This window comes from Paralichthys olivaceus, chromosome 2 (genome assembly GCF_024713975.1).
Source record: "Paralichthys olivaceus isolate ysfri-2021 chromosome 2, ASM2471397v2, whole genome shotgun sequence".
NCBI classification, from domain to species: domain Eukaryota; kingdom Metazoa; phylum Chordata; class Actinopteri; order Pleuronectiformes; family Paralichthyidae; genus Paralichthys; species Paralichthys olivaceus.
Genome location: NC_091094.1, coordinates 25594800 through 25614246, shown reverse-complemented (window position 1 = coordinate 25614246; position 19447 = coordinate 25594800). Strand labels below are relative to the sequence as shown.

General features: G+C 39.8%; 1 protein-coding gene across 2 annotated transcripts; it reads left to right on the top strand.

The window, feature by feature from the left end:
- Positions 1-1158: 1158 nt before the first annotated feature.
- Positions 1159-19426, top strand: elk4 (ETS transcription factor ELK4). 2 transcript variants are annotated; one of them, XM_020086334.2, is made up of 5 exons: positions 1159-1386; positions 6949-7163; positions 10977-11735; positions 12931-13170; positions 15849-19426. In XM_020086334.2, exons 2-5 carry the CDS (start codon positions 6957-6959, stop codon positions 16065-16067), a joined length of 1425 nt encoding a protein of 474 aa, XP_019941893.1. In that variant the 5' UTR covers positions 1159-1386; positions 6949-6956; the 3' UTR covers positions 16068-19426. The 2 variants fall into 2 exon arrangements, with proteins under 2 accessions (XP_019941893.1, XP_069369433.1); XM_069513332.1 differs by having other exon boundaries at positions 12928-13170.
- The last annotated feature ends 21 nt before the right edge of the window (positions 19427-19447 follow it).

Below are 19447 nucleotides of genomic sequence, written 5' to 3'. Positions count from 1 at the left end.
ATTTGTAAAGCTTTTTACAATTTCATTATACAAATCCTCTTTTTCAAATATTCTTTAATTCAATAACATTGTTATTTTAATCATGTGACTTCTAAAACTGCCAGATGTATTTCGGTACATGACCCTATTCCATGAAATACGAATTAAATAAAATGGGTATGCAGTTGACGCACGTGATAGACATAGGGTAGCTTTCTTGTGGCCCAGTGCATGCAGGGATAGATAAATCATAAACAGAGTGAGGCAGAAATAAATATCGCGTGATCTCAGTCATCAACATGATTTTCATACATTAACTGTGCTTCTGAAACAGAAATGAAGTAAGAAGCTCCTTGTTTAATATTGACACCAAATCCAATTACTGGAAATTGTATCCACTCATCTTTTATTAACTGAAATAACATGACTTCACACAACTGTCAGAGTAAAAATAGACTCTAATAAATTGTACTTTCAGTCGAACAGTTTTGTTAAATGGGCTTTGATCTGCTGATGGGCGGTAAAATCACAGTGTAGATTTATATTTAAACTGGACGCTCAGTTCAGATGTTGTGGAAACACGTGATAAACCACACGTGTTTACTGGAGCAATACACAAGTCCACGTTACAGGTTAGACACGTCACACGTTTGTGTGTCTTTATTTCTGTTTTGTAAAGCAAAAGTCCCAACAACATGAAAAACCTGACAGCCAGAGACACAAGACAGGAAGTGACCTCAATGTTTAATGACGCGTTTAGGGCTGTAGGGAGAGTCGGAATTTTGAAAACATATACCACAGAGAGGTGTTACAAGTTACGAGTTTCTGAGGTGAATTGTCAAACATCATGCTAACTACATCATCGAACAAAACACTGGATGTTGAGTAAACTGCTTACATATACTATTACAGTATTACTATCAATACATTGTTCAAAATATGATTAAAGCTATACTTTATCTTGTTGTCACAGTTTATAATAATAATTATTATTATTACTGTTATTATTATAAGTAGTAGTAGTACCAGCAGCAGTAATAACAAATTGTACTCCTACTTCTAATAATAGTAATAATAATAATACAGCAACAGCTACCAGCTCGCAGAATCACACATGTCTGATTATGTCATATATGACATAATACTGTATCGCACTTGTAGGCGACACTGTCGTCCAATGTGAGATGTACGAGCAGCAATGAACGCAGCATAATTTCCTGTACAGAGGATATATCGTCGGTTCGAGCCAAAGCCAGTTAAATGTATTTTACGTCCAGGTATTTGCTTGACACTCGCTTAGAAACTTGTTTCCCGAGCCATGCCGGAGTAACAGGCTTTTCAGACATGTTTGGGGGATATCTGGACGCGGCTCGACGACTTGGAAATCCAGCGGGCTCTGCGAGCGAGGTACTGTTAGCACACAAGCTAAAGTGGAGCTAGCCGAGCGCTAACTTACAGTAGCTCCTGGCGCCGCTCTTAATGTCGCTGCGTTGATTTGTTTGTCGACTGTCACACAGACGGGGACGCGTCAGCTCCACCCCGAGCCGCTGTCAGCAACCGGGAATGGACTGTTGGCACATGCCGACGATACCGAAACTAACAGTATCCATCAACAAGTGGTCTTTTTTATCTGCTGTGTGTGTGTGTGTGTGTGTGTGTGTGTGTGTGTGAAACTGGCTATCAGATAGTTCCAACCACTCTCTCCAGCCTGAGAGTTTACTGTGCTTGAATAACTCATGACTGATGGGAGCGAGCTGACGTTATCTCATCGCTCCGTAGATAACGTTTGCTAATGTCAGACTTTATATAACATCCATCGGTAATCTTTTCCCCTGGCAGCAGATCTCACACTGTCCCATTTTCCCTCCATATCTCTGGTTTTAACATGATTAGGACAGATTGTGTGTTTGTGTGTGTGTGTGTGGGGGGGGGGGTCTTCAACCCAGCAGGTCAGGGCAGATTTACTCTTCCTCATAAGAAGCTTACACACACACACACACACACACACACACACACACACACACACACACACACACACACACACACATGTCGACAGATTCTGACAGGGAATCACAGTCGGTCTGTAGTATACAATTTGAAAACAGCAACAGAGAGAAGATGAACCAGGAATCCTGTGTGTGTGTGTGTGTGTGTGTGTTTGTCATTTTGCTGACAACAACTTTTGAGGCTTTAAAACATGCAACATGTGAGTAGCTTAATAACTGCAGTGGGAATGAGACGGAGAGATACTTTATTGATCCCGAGGGAAATTTAAGCAAGCTTTGTGTCCCATGTGAGGCCCGTTTTGGAAACATGGTGCACAAACAACCCCATTTCCACATTTGCATTGTATTTGAATGTGTTATTGAGAGCGAGATCTCTAAAGTGTGATCTAATGGTCTTTAAAAATAGAAAGGAATTACTGTGGATGACAGAAAGGCTGTATATCTAATTGGAGTCTCAGGGCCTGTCAGTTTTTGCATTCACAAGCATGTACAGAAAACTGAACTGGAACATAAGCGCCTCAGCAGAACCTCTGCCATGTGGGAGGCAGCCGTACATAGATGATGATTGGTGCTGTTGGATAGCTTGGGTCATAACAAGTCCTCAAGCTGCTGCATGGCAGTTTCTGTCACAGTGCAAAGCTACCACCGCACTGACAGCTGACAACCACAGTTGTCTAAAGAGAAAGTGTAACCGACACTCCACCTGGAAGAATGGTGCAACCACAAGGTGTGTCATTCATGATTATAAATCTACATGTCTGAAGTGCATCCAGCCAGTGCATACTTGGTGCAATCCAAGTTGATACCTTGAAATTAACTTACCACATCAGAGTGCTTAACAGTTCCCTCGGGGAAATGCTGCAGAAAAAACTGTCGACGCTACGTCTCTTTCTTAGCTGTTAATTGCAGTATTTATCTGCACTCTCGGTTATATGCTGTTATTTTAGCTCAAATAAGTCTTGTTACATTAGGTCTTAGTTGCCCTCGTGAAACTCTTGGCTTTGAAGAGGTATTTCATTAAGGTGTTTCGTAAGAAGTCCCCTCTCTTTTTCCTCCTTTCAAGAACAAGACACAGGTGTAAGGGACACAAAACAGCTACAGAAGCAGTGAGAGACATCTGTACTTTGTTGGTTTTGACTAAGTATTGAAAGTTTCATTTAATTTCTGGTCAGATTCCGAATTGTTGCTCTGTGCTCGATTAATCTTTGGCTGCACATGTAGGCAGCTGTAGCATTATCAAATGCAGAACTGTTAAACAACTGTTGGCAAAGGCAACAAGGTCAGCAGTAATTGTAATCTGTTCCCCATGTTGCATTCACCAGTGGTAGTCGAGGCAGATGCTCTGTCAAAAGGGTCATGTGATAGTGACGAATCAGAAATGGATACATCATGATTGTTGGTACAGAAATAGAGATATTATATTGGCACTGGTAAAAACAATTCAAAAACACACCAAGCCCATGTACCCCCCAAAAATGATGAAACACCACCAGATCTGAACACCTCTGAGGGGAAGTATATTTCCTCCTTTTTCAACTCAACAGCTGCAGAGACACAGCAGGACAAGGAGGGCTGAAGCTGTTCTCAGCTCTACTCTGTAAGATACATATACAGTAGTCATGCTGTGGTTGATGATTTTATAATATCCACCCACATTATAAATGCAGCTTTCCCTGCCCTCACTTATGTGCTTACTCTCATTGTCAATCGCAGCATGAACACTCCCATCTATCGTCTTTCTTTATCTGCAGCAACTCTTGACTGGTGAAAAGGGGAGCCCCTCACTTTCCTTCTGAACAACATGTAATTATGTGACCCTTTCATTAATCACCAGCTGAGGTGACACAGGCAGGAGGGAGTGTAATATTTACACTTTTAGTTTGACCTTCAAGAGTTTCCAAAACTGTAAAAGGAATAGTTCACACAAATATTAAAATTCAATCATTACCTACTCACCACTATGCCAGTGGAGGAGTGGGTGAAGTGTTTGAGTCCACAAAACACTTTATGAGATTCAGTGGTAAACAGCGTTGCAGCCAAATCCAATACAATTGAAGTAAATGGTGACTTTTTGCCTTGTTTTGTGAAAATTACGAATCTGCAATCGACAACATGTGGAGCACAGAGAGTGGAATGTAAACAAATATCAACAGTTAACATGAACACCAGCTAAAATAGAACACCTGGACTCACCAATGTAAATCATGTTGGTGAAGCTTCAGGGTTAGGGTTAGGGTTAACTAGTCCAGCAGGTAGTCTTTATTTGCCATGGCCCAATTCCTGCAGGTCTGTTCTGCAGTTTCTGATAGAAAACTGCAACTACCATAACCACAGGCCAAGCAAGGAGCCCATTCCACACATGCGGGTTTAGAACAGGCACTAGTTATTACAATAATAATTAGATATTACAATAAGGAACTCGTGCATTAGTTATTACAATATATAAAAGTTATGGCACAGGTATGCATTGCCCCTTTAATGCTTTTCATTTCAGATTGAAGCTGGGTGTAATAACCCTGAGAGTTTGCAGAGCTCACAAAACATATGCCTGAAGAATTTAATGTTGTTCCACTTCTGACAGGTCCAGCAAATAAATGAGGCAGATGTCAATAAAACAGGTTTCTGTTCGTGCCCACAAAGAGCTGAGAGGAGGTCTAATCCAAAGTGAAAACACCTGTGTGGGTGTACCTCCAGTGTGCATGGCCTTTAATCTGTGCGTAGGATGTCATGGTGGAAAAGCTGCACAGACTGCAGCCGAGCCCCTCAACAGCATCAAAGAAAGTGCCAGATGTGGCCTTGTACCTTAGCTGAAAAAATAATACAGTCAAACACAGGCATAAGACAAAAGTCAGCTTCTTTTGAACTACTTTGTTCACAAGTCAGTGTGTTGTCAGCAACCCACAAGCAAATGCCAGAATGCCGAAATATGGTTTACTGTTTTAATTAAGCATAATGAAAGCACCTCTGAAAAAATAATTCACCAGGATTTGTGTGGAGGTGTTTTGTTGTCAGGGTTTTAGACAAAGACTGACTACAATAATAGGTTATTTAGTCTGTAAACTTATGTTTGGGTTGTAATGTCCATTATTATGTTGGTTGTGACATTTGTAGGAGCTGCAGTCATCATGTTACAGTTAGGAAAAAATGTGATTAGGGCTACAACAAACAATTGTACTGATAATTCTACCAATCATTTTCTGTATTGACTAATACATCGTAGAATCTCACATCATAAAATAGCCCATCACAATTTACCAAAGACCTTGATGACACCCTTAAAACTCTTAATAACACAATGACATTCAGTTTATTATCACTGAAGACAACCAGAAAACACCCACATTTTGAGTCTGTAACCAGCAATTATAAAAGTGTATTTATTTTTGCCCTTTTTTCTTAAAAGACTGTTAAATCAATATTAAAATGTGTTGATTATTTTAGGTCTAATATGATTGTAACATTACACCTATAATATTGGCACTGTATGTCAGCTTTAAAGTCCTTGCCTGATATTGTGTGAATGACTTTACTTTGTGTAATTTTCTTATATTTGAAATGAATGGTTTGGTAAATGGTTTGTATTTATATAGCGCTTTTCTAGTCTTGATGGCGCTTGAAGCGCTTTACACTACAGTTTACCATTCACCCATTCACATTCATACAGTGCATCTATTAGCACTTCAGTGTTAAGCATCTTGCCCAAGGACACTTTGGCATGTAGATGGGAAGACTGGGGATTGAGCGGCCGACCTTCTGGTTGGAGGACGACCGCTCTACCCCTCAGCCACAGCTGCCCCAATTATTGGCTTAATGTGAGAAATTTGACATAATGTCTAGATATGGTCATGAATTGAACAAGAATAGGGCCACACTTACAGGTTCAGTGTGTAGGATTTAGTGTTGAATTTGCATGTTGCAGCTGAATACCCCTCACCTCACCCTCTCCTTCCTAACATGAAAAATACCCATGGTAGCCTTCAATTTTCCTGAAAACTCAAAACGTGTTTATTTTGTCCAGTCTGGACTAATGTTAAAAAAACATTATAGGGTAAAGAAACAACAATTCGTACAATTTAGGTGAAACACACTAGTGAAAACATCACTAGGATTATTTTATATAAAATTTCTGCCAATAGATCCCTTTCACCTAAATTTTACACACGGGACCTTTTAGCAGATATGCTGCTATACTCACCCTGAACTGTGTGGACAGGATCACTATTCTTTTCTGCCCACTGGCTCACCAAGGGACAAAGAACGTAGAAACTTACCTACCACTTTAGGCATTAGAATTTCCCCTGAAGGGAAAGGCATGGAAGGTGTTTGGCTTTATCCAGCTGTTAATAAAACCACTCTACAGTTTATTCAACAGGATGTTTGGTGACATTTTCACCCTGAAATGTGGGAAACATGTGAGGGATTTTTATAATAGATGGTGCACCTGGCCTTGTAAAACAGCCTCTTATTCCATGGCTATTAAATAACCATTTACAGCAATTACACCCGATTTCTGTTGAAACTCTGTTTTTTCAACAGATCTGATGGTTTGTGTAGGTATTTTTTTGCTTTTTAAAATAAATCGTAAAGATGACTGTTTATTATTTGCATTGGTCCTGAAGATAAAATATGACACTCTTTGTAATCTTTATAGCAGAATGATATTAAGACTGATACCTACATTTATCATCTATCTGTGTGCTGCTGTGTATGCAAATGCTCAGTGTTGGAGCATTCAACCGTTCTTTGGTTGACTGATCAAAGCAGGCAAATCAGAGCAAAGTGGTGAAAACGAGAACTAAATTACAACACTTCATCATAACTTAATTGTCAGAATGAAGTGACTCATGGCAGTGTGTTCATATAAAGCTGATATTTCCCAGAAGCTTGTGTAATTCAGTATTGTTGTGCTGTGAGCAGCAATTTCTTGTTTTATGAGCCTAATGATTTTTCTCCTCTTTCAAAGTGAGAGACATGGACAACTCTGTCACCCTGTGGCAGTTCCTACTCCAGCTCCTATTGGATTCCAGTAATGACCAACTCATCTGCTGGACCAATGAGGAAGGCGAGTTCAAGCTGCTGCAGGCTGAGGAGGTTGCACGGCTGTGGGGTGCTCGAAAGAACAAGCCTAACATGAACTATGACAAACTGAGCAGGGCCCTCAGATACTACTACGACAAGGTAAACACACATCAACTCCTCTCTTCTGCAGTGGTTCTAGTTGGCTTAGAGCAGCTGCCTCATATTTCATGTGGCAGCTCAGTCTTTTGGCCTTTAGATTTTGGGCCTGATCTACTAATGTTTGCACGTGTAAAAACGTGTGCAAACTTGATTTCACTTGCAAAAAAACATGCAAGCCTTTCAACCTGAGTGCGTAAAATATTGGGAGGAGTAGATGCAAATACTATAATTAAACACACACATTGTGAATTACAAAGCCTGAAAATAATTGCGGTGATTGTAAATGCATCTATATTCGATACGTTTGAAAGGTAGGTGCTAATCTGCACAGCGTTGCACACCGATGGCTGCAGTCATTGTGGTGAGGAGGTGATGGCGTGGAAGACGTTTTTTTTTCAGAAAGTCAACTGCACCTGCTGCTCAATATTGGTCAGAGGCATCTCTTCAACCAGCCCCCCCACCTGTTTTATTAGCCAAGGTTTTATTATGTGCAATTTTTTCTTTTGGTGTTGTTCTTCTTCTTCTGCCATCTTCTCTTAATTTAATCATTTTTTCTTTTGTTTCATCCACAGCATTAACTTTCTCGCAGATAATCTGCCATATCGCGTTTCTTTGAGTTATATTAATATTTCTTTGCTGTAGCTCATCAACATGTTTGTTAGCCTCTTCCACTAACACGCATTGCGCATATATTCGGATTGTTCGAACCTATGTGTTTTTTTAAAACAAATATTCGAATATCATTTTGGAGCAATTTTGACAGCCCTACTCTGCTCTCCCTAATGCTCCATTGCAGAAACCAGTAACGCAAGCAAAACCTTTGCACCTGTTATCATTTACACAATTATTTTTAGTAGATCACCCACAAAATGCCCACCAACCAAACTGGCAATCTATTATAATGCACACGCAATTTAGCACTCTTTATTTGGGATCTTTGTAGATTAGGCCCTTTGTCAGGTAACTAGAACAGTTCCTATACTATCGCCACTTGCTACATATCCTCAAATAAAAACTGAAAACAGCTGGGTCTCTGCCAGGGGCACGGTCGACATAAACAAACAAAGGTTGGCCCTCAAATACAGGCCAGGAAAAAAACAAGGGTGGATAAACTGTTATGTCTGTATGTGCCTGCGGCAGTTAAGCATTATTGACATTTCTACCACATTTCTATGGCAATGAATCTTATTTTACAAACTTATTGAGGATTCAAAAGTCTTTCCTCTGGCCCTAGAAGTTGGAAGATTTAAAACAGGTTGTGTGAATTAACAGAAGTTGAGAATGAATCACAGTTTCTTCTTTATTGCCCTTATTATGAGTTAAGAATAACAAAATTACATGGTTGCTGGTTCAAAATCTAGAAATGATGATAAAAGATTAATTTTGATGCTCATTAGTTGGCTACCTTTGTTTCTAAATCTTATGGAAAAAGTCAGAATGGTTTATTTGTTTAGTATTGTTATTGATTCTGGTTTCATTATTTCTTCTAGGTTTTCTTTTTATAAATAGCTGTCTTGTAAGCCTGTTTAAGGGTGGGCACATAATGTGTAAAATAAATAATGAAAATCAATCAATCTACCAATTTCAATCATTTCAGTAAATAACCCTCCTAAATGTAACCCTTAAAGGGATTGTTCACCCAAAAATGTAGATTCACTCATGATCTACTCACCAGTATGCCGATGGAGGGTTGGTAAAGTGTTTGAATCCACAAAAAACATAAAATGACTCCATACTGCTCCTCTGGTGTTCGTCAGCTCTGACATTCAATTTCGACTCGAAACGGCGTAATTTACACCATGTTACACTAGGCCTAAGTGTCTGCTGTGATCCAAGCACGAATGCTGCTCCAGAGGAAGATATCAGAGGGCATTTAGGCTAAAAACATGTAAATGTTCTCATTTCAAGTCGAATTTGAACACTTGGGTGACCCCACGTGAGCAGTATATTGGATTTGGCTACAATGTTGTTTACCCCTGAAACTCTAAAAGTGTTTTGTGGACTCAAACACTTCACCCACCTGCTCCATCGACATAATGGTGAGCAGATAATGAGTGAATTTTCATCTTTGGTTGAACTAGGCCTTTAAAGGTACAGTGTGTAGAATTTTGTGATCGGGTGTTGAAATTGTATGTTGCAGCTGAACACCCCTCACCTCACCCTCTCCTTCCAAACATGAAAAAGAACCTGTGGTAGCCTTAAATTGTCATAAAAACTCAAAAGGTATTTAGTTTGTCCAGTCTGGACTAATGTAAATTATTTGAATATAAAGAGCCTTTTCTTGGGTAAAGACAACTACATAATAGTTCCTTTTCACCTAAATCTTACACACAGATGTGTTATCCAGAACAGCAAAGTAATATTTCCCGGGTTCAGTCTCTTTAGATAGATGATATTGCCATAGCCAACTTGCAGTAACATACAATTTACGTTGTTCTACTATAAAAGCCCTTTAAAAAAAGTTACGGGTGTGTATCCAATAAAATGCTTGAGGGCTTTTTAATTTAAAAAAATTAAAGGAAGTGTTGTTTATATTGACAGGATATTACAGTAACTGATGGGGCAAGTGGTAGCTGATCAAAAGGAGGTCTGACCAATTATTCTCATCAAACAGAAGGAATTAAAATGACCTTCCTCTAATACAAATCTACCTTGTGGTAAATAAAGGAAATGTCCAACCATTAGTCAACTGTAGCCTGAGCTCTACATCGTCATTCCCACAAACAACCAGAATGGTTCAGGTTCATTGCTTAGTGACATGTGTAGAGAGGGAGAGTGCTGTCTGTCTCTCAGTCTGCTTGTGGTTTGGCAGAAGTACCGCCTAACCCTGTGGGCGTTCTGGGCAGGGCTGCTTTGGTATGTGTGGCTGCAGCATTAGTGGCTGCTGTTTTGGTACAGACAGGAAGGACAGCGCTGTCCCACCCGTAACACTTTTCTGTGGTCTCCCCTTTTCTATTTTACTTGTAGTGCTTCTTGGGTAGACACATACTACATGAGGGAAAGTCTTGTTTCTGCTCTTGCTGTGTGCTTGCTTTCACATCATTCTTTAAATGATGCACTCCTTTTTTCATTTTTTATATCTATCTAGTAAGTCTGTCTGTATGTAGAATGCACATCTTGCGAACAGTTCATCTTATTGGTTTCACAGTTGGCATATGTATTGTAAATTGCCCAAGAAAATGCAGTACTGATTTTGGTGCGATTAGGAAAGTCTTCCTTCCTCGTCGTCTTCCTTGGATAAACTACAACAGTGGTTGGCAACAGTGTCAAACCAGGGTTCAAATTCGCAACCATGTCATTTTCACAACCATATAGGACTGACATTCACAGATCTCTGTCATTGCAGCAAAATTCATAGAATCACTTCCTTTTTGGCAAGTTATCATAAAGGTAAAAGCACAGCATTCCTTTTGTTTCTCTATTGTGCTTTACTGAGTGGAATTACAGAACGTTTTATTTTGAAAAGTTGTAAAAGTGGGTCTGACGATTATGTTGATTGATTAATAGACCTCTGAAATAGTGGACATGCAATGCATGAAACCAGTAACAGTATGAACAGTAATCATTCAGTTTCATTCTATGAAAACCTTTGACTATAAAATCTTAACTGCAAATAAACGAGGTAGAAAGAATGTAGAAGTTTTCTAACTTGCAACATAGACCACAACATAAAAACAATAAAAAAGTGACAGTATATTGTAGAACTGTTTCAGTAGGACTCACTAATGACCATCATTCTGATGTAATTTTGCAGCATTAATTAAGCCCATTCCACTAACATATATTCTGACATGTGTTTTCTGTTTCTTGCAGAACATCATAAAGAAAGTGAATGGTCAGAAGTTTGTCTATCGCTTTGTGTCCTATCCTGAAATCCTGAAAGGAGATGTGTCTACCCGACCAGATAGTGGGGATGTGGGTGTTGGGGGCATTTCACCCTTAACAAGAAGGGACAGCACCCTACAGGAGGGGGAGCTTGTTGACAGAGCCAAGGTAGGAGGTAACACAGGGGCTCTGGGCTCAAGCACCAAGCAGTCAAACCGTAACGACTACATCCACTCTGGCCTGTACACGTCCTTCACACTCAACTCGCTACAAAATGGACGCCAGCTTTTCAAGTCCATCAAAATGGAGAACCCAGCAGAGAAGATGGCAGACAAGAGGGGTCTCACCGCCACAGCCCAGAGCCAGCCACAACAGCCAACTGCTTTGCCATCAGTCATCAAGTTTGGAAACACCCCTCCAAAACCAGCACTAGCACCGCCTCCTCAGGTTGCCATAGAGCCAACCATTTTGTCCAACCACTTCAATCCTCTGCAAGCTCCGCCCCGGAAGGTTGAAGAAATCAGCACACACTCCTCCCTGCCACCCCAATCTGTCTACTCATTTGAACACATCCGCCCATCAGAACCAACGTTCAGCTTATCAGAGCTGACGTCTGCCAGCCCATCACCAAGCTTAGTGCCTGACTCCTCTCATGAACTGGTGATTGACAGCGACATCGAGTCTGGATCATCTCAGCCCGCAGATGCTCAGGCACCAGAGCTGAGAGACGCTCAGACACATGAGAAGGCAAATATACATAAAAACACATCACACACAATAATTAATTGTCCTTGAGACAATATTTTCTGTCAGCTTCTCACATGATCCAACACCAAAAGTTCAAAAAACTGTGTGCGCTCTGCAACTTTTCACATTTGAATCTGATTTCCTTACCTTCCAATGTCAGTTAAATCTAAACATACATGAATGATAAAGCCAAATAAACTCCCAATAAATAATAGCTAAGTCTGTAAATCACCATCAATTATTTTTTCCACGTAGAAGCAACAGAAACAAACAAAACACTGACTCATTATCACCTTTTTATTTACTCAACTTTTAGCTCTTTGTTTGTCTCCACCAACTCCTGTGAAAGATATACTCACCAACTAGCCAATCATGTGGCAGCAGTTCAGTGTATATAATTGGTGGAGCTTCAATTAATAAATAATTAATGAAGCATCAGAATGATAAAAAATGTGATCTCAGTGACTTTGACATGATTGTTGTCATTGTTGAATGTCAATAACTCAAAAAAACCCAGTGAGTAGTAGATCTGCAGGCAGAAACACCTTGTTGATTAGTGTAGAGAAGGATCAGAGAGGTTGGCGCTGACGGTAGCTGAAAGGCTACTGTAACTCATACAACCACCTCTATGGTGAGCATAGAAGCATCTCACAATGAACCACTTGACCAATCTTAAGGTGATTGGGTTACAACAGCATCAATTTGGAGCCAATTGAAACAGCAACAAACAATATTTTTAGTGCAGTCAGCAGATAGACAGACAGTGTACCAGACTCTGTCTTCCACTGCCATACACTGTTTACAGTTTGACTAGTTTCTTTGTAACATGAGTTGAAATTTTTTAACAAAAACACTAACAACAATTTTAGGTCCAAACAAGATTTTGGCTTATTTCTATTACCAGCTATTTGCATATAATTGCAGATAAATTAAAAAGTAGATCGTGACACATTTTGGTCAATGTGTTCCACCTCTTTTGCTGATGTGATTGGTCAAACTAGAAACCCAGAGCAGAAGGATTCCTGCCCCATATTCTTGTCTCTCCTCCACAAACTCTGCATATTCACAAACAGAACTATTATGGTTGACTGTTTTTTTAACGTATAAAATGTGTACACTGCCTAAAACACATACTTTTCTTATGTATATCCACAGATATTTTAGAGTATGACAAGTATCTCTCTGTGTCCAGCAGGTGGACAGCAGCATCGCTCTGTCTGGAGATGAGATCAGTTTTGTGGATGCTGAAACCAGTTCATCCTCAGTGAGCAGCTCTACAACACTCAGCACTCAGAGCTTAGCAAAGACACGCAAGCCGCCGAAAATCCTGCAGATCAGCCCACCTGCTCTGCTGGTCACCACATCTGACTTCTCCCCCATGAACCTTTGCAGCCCCTCACTACCTACTGCCTCTCTCACACCAGCAATGCTACAGGTGAGTGGGGTCTTTTTCCTGAGGTTTTGAAGAGAATTTTACTTGAGGTTACACTTAAACAAAAACCAAACACAGCAGCAAGAAAATGAAATAGTTGGACAGTTGGGTAAAGTGATCAGACTGTTAAAAACATTAAAACATTTCATGATACCAGTTTGCAAGAGTGATGTGTGTGAAGACGGCACTTGAAAGCAACAGCAGAAAAGTCAATGTGTCAACTCACGCGAATATGAATGAACTTGACAGAAGATTGAAATGCTGATTTGGTGAGCATTTCATTTCAGGCTCATGAGGGAGAGAATCACGTTAGCGCCACAAAACCTGTCTCGACTAGATTGAATATGTTGATAATAAAGAAATTGTGTAATGTGTGTATAATTCTGTAGCTGAAAGCATGTAGCACCAAGCTACATGCTTTCAGCTACAGAAGTAAGACAATCAAATGGCCCAATTTCTTTCTGCCACAGCATGTAAAAACTTTTTCTGTCAACATGGCAGCATCCATTCCACAGAGCACCTGCTGTCGAGCAGTAGCCTGAATCATTTGTGAGAAGCACAACATATTGTCTGCAGTCCTGACTGTGGCTCACTGCAATGTAAAGTCCTGCAATCTTTATGGAAGCAGCACAGACATCAAAAATGTCCCGTTTATAATGCTACATCACTCATTTAAAAACAACTAAAATAAAATGAAATATTTTGAGTGTTAATTGAAATATACAAATTGGGGTTTCATGTGCTCTACATATATAATTATTTCTGCATCTTTGAGATCTTATGTTAAAATATACTCACGTCCTTGTGTGAATGATTGTGGCATCATTTTTGTCATGTGACTGTTTGTGTCACATTACACATGGCTTCTTAGCTGAGATCACAGAATTGTGTCTTTACAGATTCGGCAAATAGAAAAGAATTCAGTGATTTTTAATGAAATATCATAATTTCAAGCTTAGACTAAACAGTGGGGCATCCTCTTACTTCATAACTTTTTTGATGTCTTATAGCATAGTTTGCTTTGACTGTACTGTTTGAATGATATGAGGTGTCCTCTTTTTTATTTAATTTCCTGACACCTTAAAATTATCATGCCATTAGACGATCATTGAATGTCCAGAAACAGCTGCAGAGCTGCATATAAAAAGTTTGTTTTACCAGATTTTTTAACAAATAATTTATTTAACAAAGCTCAGTGTTAACTGCTGAAGTGTTTACCATGCAATTATGTGCATCTCCTTGTATTGTGGTGAAGCGGTTAGACCTCTTACTTAGTAGAGTAAACTTAGACTGTAGGTAAATAGAAAAACATCAAACAGTAAATTAAACAGTCAAGAATAGGTTTTGCATAGAGAACAGCATTTAGTGTTTGTGACCAGTAGGTGGCAGCAGAGCTGCATTTATCCTTTGATGCTTTGCTGTTTGGTCTAGTTTTGTTGTTTAATTTAATCCTGCTGATGCTGTTTATAGACACATGACTATTAGCTACTGTGCAAATGTCTACGTCTATTAGATCTGCTGATTCCGATAGTGTTGTATATTATTCTGTCTGTTTGCAGTAGGTCAGTGCAGCTTCAGTCATGGGATCCACAGCTCAGAGAGCCAGGAGTTCCACTGTGATTTCTCTTCTTCGTCAGTGACTGACTGAAAGTAGTGTCTCTTGGTCATATAGGAGGAGGCTGTTGAGTTGGTTTCTTGATGATCAAAACAAATTCATGTTGATAAAAGTTTTTACTAGCGTGTCAATTACTCTTGTGTTCAGTATCTTCAAATTTGACCCAGTTAGTGACATTATGATTCGTTTAAGAATTCCACTAAAACCTAGAATATACATATATAAGTGATTACAGACCTAGTGCAATTAAATGTGACGGGTGAGAAAACTAATATTTATTCAAAGGCCTGTGATGTACTTTGTTGTACTGATCACATGCAATCATCTGTGTATGCGTGTGTGTGTGTACATTTGCATGTAATGCATCATTAAAATCAAATATGCGCTTAAACAAGCTGTATAGGCCATTGTGTAGAGGTACAATCTCATATGTATAGTATCCTGTTGTTCACAGGTTGTTTTTACCTTATATAGGTGGAATGGTCTGCTCATTATAGATTAGTGATTGATGTTCCTTTCTGTTATGACTGACACCAAACTAGATGATTTTTAATTAAAGTAGCACATCATCAGAAAATTGGATGTTACTAACATTGCTATAAGAAGGGATAGTTATGTGGATCCATTTGATTTGTGGTCTTCAGAAACTACTTGCAAAAGGTTCCTCTGTCACTGACGGAGGTCATAGAGCACGTGAATTAATGCGATCTTTCACACAAGATGTATGGACTTGAACATGTAGTTTGTTATCTGCAAAGATTACCTCTATCCCCTGAACTCTAAATGGTTTACTGGCTCTCCAAGAGCTGTAAGTGGGCTCAACACCACCACATGTATTTAAGTGTCTGAACAAATGACAGTTGTAGACAGTGATTCTTGGGAACCAGGGTTATAATGGTGTTGATACTTCTCATAGATGCTAGAGCCCAAGGGATACTGGGATTTTGTGGCCTATAGTTACCAAGTAAAACGTATTAACAATATTAAGACGATTCGTAAGCAAATGTAAATTGTTCACATTGTAATGAAAGTGACATGAGTCTTTCTTGTATGTCTTCCTCCTCAGACTCCCACTCTGTTGCTGACTCCCAGTCCTCTGCTGTCCAACATCCACTTCTGGAGCACGCTCAGTCCTGTCGCTCCACTCAGCCCAGCCACACGGCGCCAGGGAGGCCACCTGTTCCAGTTTCCGTCGGTCCTCACCCCCCAGTTCCAGATCCCTGTACACAGCACAGATGGGACCAACACGCCTGGCCCCATTTCACCAGACCCTCAAAAGACATAGAGTGCAGCCGCCCACAGCATCACCATGTTTGGACCCAGACAGTAAGACTCTCCCCACCCCACCACCCCAGAGCTCCATCTCCTGCTCCCACATCCAGGACATTAATGTGGGAGCTCTGTCATTGCCATTCCCCCTCACACTGGTGCTTGAAAGTTCACTACAATCTGCTGTGTTGAGGGAGAAGCTGAGGAGTCCAGTCTTCTAGTCCAGTTTTTTCATGGCATTTAGCATTTACACCCTGAGGATGACGTACTGCACTCACACACTGATGCCGCTGCTCTGTGCGCACTTACATAGTATTTTTGTCTGGCTTTTTGGGATCCTCAGTCACGGCAGTTCAAAGGATGGAGGAATTTCCATGGCAACTGTGCATGTGGATCAGACCCTCGGCAGCCACAATCTGCCTCACACTTGGACCACAAGACAAGTGAAATTGCAGATATCTCAACCTTTCCTTTAGAGCTCCCTTCTTATCTTGTGCAACAGTTACTGCCAAAAAAGACTCCTTCTTTTTATTGTTATCGGTTCCCAATCAAATATCTCCTCTACTGACAGACTCTGCTCCTTTTTGTTGCGCTGTCCTTATACTCATGTAACTCGCATGTGTTTCTGCAGCTCTTTAATCTTCTACCTGAACTTCAGTGTCAAGCATTGCCTTCAGCTGCTCTGCGTTGCTATAGCCATATCCAACGGGACTTTTACCTTGACTGTCTTATTGTGACGTGTGGCCATAATCCGAGCCGAAACCTTGAATCACGCCTCTATGTAACTGTTCTAGTGTGTGTGTATGTAGTAGAATAGCCATGAAAGCCAGTGCGCTTTCAATGACACAAAGTGAAGCCATAACCCTTTCTGAGCATCGACCCTGCAATTAGAAACTCACAAACCATGAACGTCTTACTGCTCTGATGTTGCCTTTTTAACCTAACCATTAATTGTTAAAGGCAGACATAATTCAGTAGTTTCAAATTTTTAGAAATACAATTGAGAGTTAAATAAGAAGATTGATTAACAGCTCTCATGTTTGACCAGGAGACATGTAGCTTCCTTGGCTTAGCACAAAAGCTGGAAATGGGTAAATGGCTAGCTGAGCTTAGTCTGAGGGTAACAAAACCTCTTAAACCCACCAATAAACACTATTATTTGTGTATTTTAATACAAATATGTGTGTACATTTTTTATTGGGAGGCAGTTGGGTGGTGACTGCGTCGGAGTTTGCCTGGCAGCTACAAATTCTTTAATATTTACAAAATCCCAAGTGAAAAAACAACATGCTGGCTCCAGCTATATAGCTACTTCTAGACAGACATGAGAGAGGTTTCCACCTTCTTATCTAATTTGTGGTAATAATGCATGTTCAGTGTATTTATGTGCTGCTAATAGATGCACTGTATGAATGTGTGTGTGAATGGGTCAATGGCAGTGGTCAACAAGACTAGAAAAGTGCTATGTAAATACAGACCATTTACCTGCATGTCTGTTGTGGAAGTGACTGCAGAAAGAACTGTTCCTCGTGAATGAAAATCACAGCAGACCTTGGAAACTTGTTCGTCAGTTTCAGTGTCACTTTCCTTTATTCTTGTAAATGACAGGCTTTGACGTTTTATTGCTTGCAGTGTTAGTGCAGCTACTGAAACCCAGACTAAACCCTACTCATCTTAGTACCTAGACTCTTTCACTTTAACAAATCTGAAATACATTGACCTTTAATCACGGCAATGTAGAAACACTCCAGAACTTTCAAGTACCTTCCTGTCCCCTAAATCTTTCTTGTCTAGTTGATTAGCCATGAAAGGTCTGCACCTGTTTTCTACTTTGAAGCCATAAGTCTGAGACACAGACTCGCCAGGTAGATCCCAACTTTCTATGCTATTAAACATGGATATTGTACATCACGCTTGTTTACACAATACATACAACACACCAGTGTGTGTTTACCCAAGTGTCACTTTCTAACCCAGGGATGGATGACCAATGAATCTTGTGGGGGGGGACTTTGCTCACTTTTACTTAACCTACAGACATTATCCTCCCCCCAACCTGCCGCCCATCATTGATACATGGTGCCTTACCACAGCCAAGCTCAAGTTTCTCTCCCCAAAGTGGAGGAGTACAGATTTAACGGTATACGACAGCGCTCCTGTTTGTTTTTATGCCATATCTTTGAGTAGACCAAACCAGAGGCCAGAGAAAGTTTGGAGTAAAACTTCACAGGGATGTTGAGTGTGTGTGAGCTCACTGCTACATTGTCTGCTGCAATGCTCTTAAGGTTGCATCACTCGACATACAGACGGCAGCGTGGGTTAATATGCACAGCACCTAAAACTGAACCTGGACAAACTTTCCGACCTGCTATTAAGCGTTTTTGATAACAGATCTACTCAGAATATATGTATATACATATATATATACATACAGTATATAGAGGGATAAAAACCTGTATCATTTCGTGTAATCTTTTATTTTCCTGTAACACCAATAGAATTTTAAGATTAATTTCTATTTTTGTATTGGCCAGATAGTTAGATGTCTGCTATTTTGGTTTCTCTGTGCATGTGTTTTTCAATATGTTGTTTTCCTCTTGTGGAGGTGGGCAGCGGTGGCCCTGTGGTTGGCTTTTTTTTTTTTTTTTAAAGGAAATCAAAGCCTTATGGGGAGATATCTAAATCTATGTTTTTATATGTGAAGTGTTTTGATATAGTGTTGATATTGTACATGCAGATGTTGTGATGAAACGTTTGCACTTAAAAATGTAGGGGTTCCTGTAGTATTGGATTCTGTGGCTTTTCTATGACTCAGATTTGATGACATGTTAACGTTTGCTTATTGAAAAATGTATATATTCCCAAAGGGAGGATACATTTATGCACTTAAGATTTTATACCACAAAACAAGAGTTCAATCTAATCTTCTACAGCACATATGATGTAGTTTACCTCACCTTCATTGTAATTTGGCAGTACCACACAATATTTATTTATTTGAATTTATATTTGAGCCCAAAGATTTGGTCGCTTATATTACACTTTTGCAATAAGAACTAAACAATTGAGGGAAAATAACCCTGAAGCCCATTTAAAACTTTCCCCCATCAAGATGTGTCATCAGCGTATTTGTTCGTTTGTATTTTCTGATGGTGTTTTTCCTTCAGCTTATCTTGAATTGTAAAATCTTGTTTTAAAAAAAAGAAATGACATTGTTCCTGCTTTGTTTTGTCCAGTTCTCTATTTGTTTGAAGCTTTTTTCAAATGTTTACAAGCTACTTGTCTTAAGTGGCGTATTGATGTGTGACACGTTAAGAGGAAGTGTTTATGATGGAAGAGATACGTGAGACCAGTAATAAAAGATCTCTAACTGACCACATTTACTCCATTCTGTCA

What these genes read in the sequence shown, in the direction of transcription:
- elk4 (XM_069513332.1), top strand. Translation starts at nt 6,957, where the DNA reads ATGGACAACTCTGTCACCCTGTGGCAGTTCCTACTCCAGCTCCTATTG. An exon ending in TCAGATACTACTACGACAAG is followed by an intron (nt 7,164 to 10,976) that starts GTAAACACACAT and finishes TGTTTCTTGCAG; the next exon opens with AACATCATAAAGAAAGTGAA. An exon ending in TCACACCAGCAATGCTACAG is followed by an intron (nt 13,171 to 15,848) that starts GTGAGTGGGGTC and finishes CTTCCTCCTCAG; the next exon opens with ACTCCCACTCTGTTGCTGAC.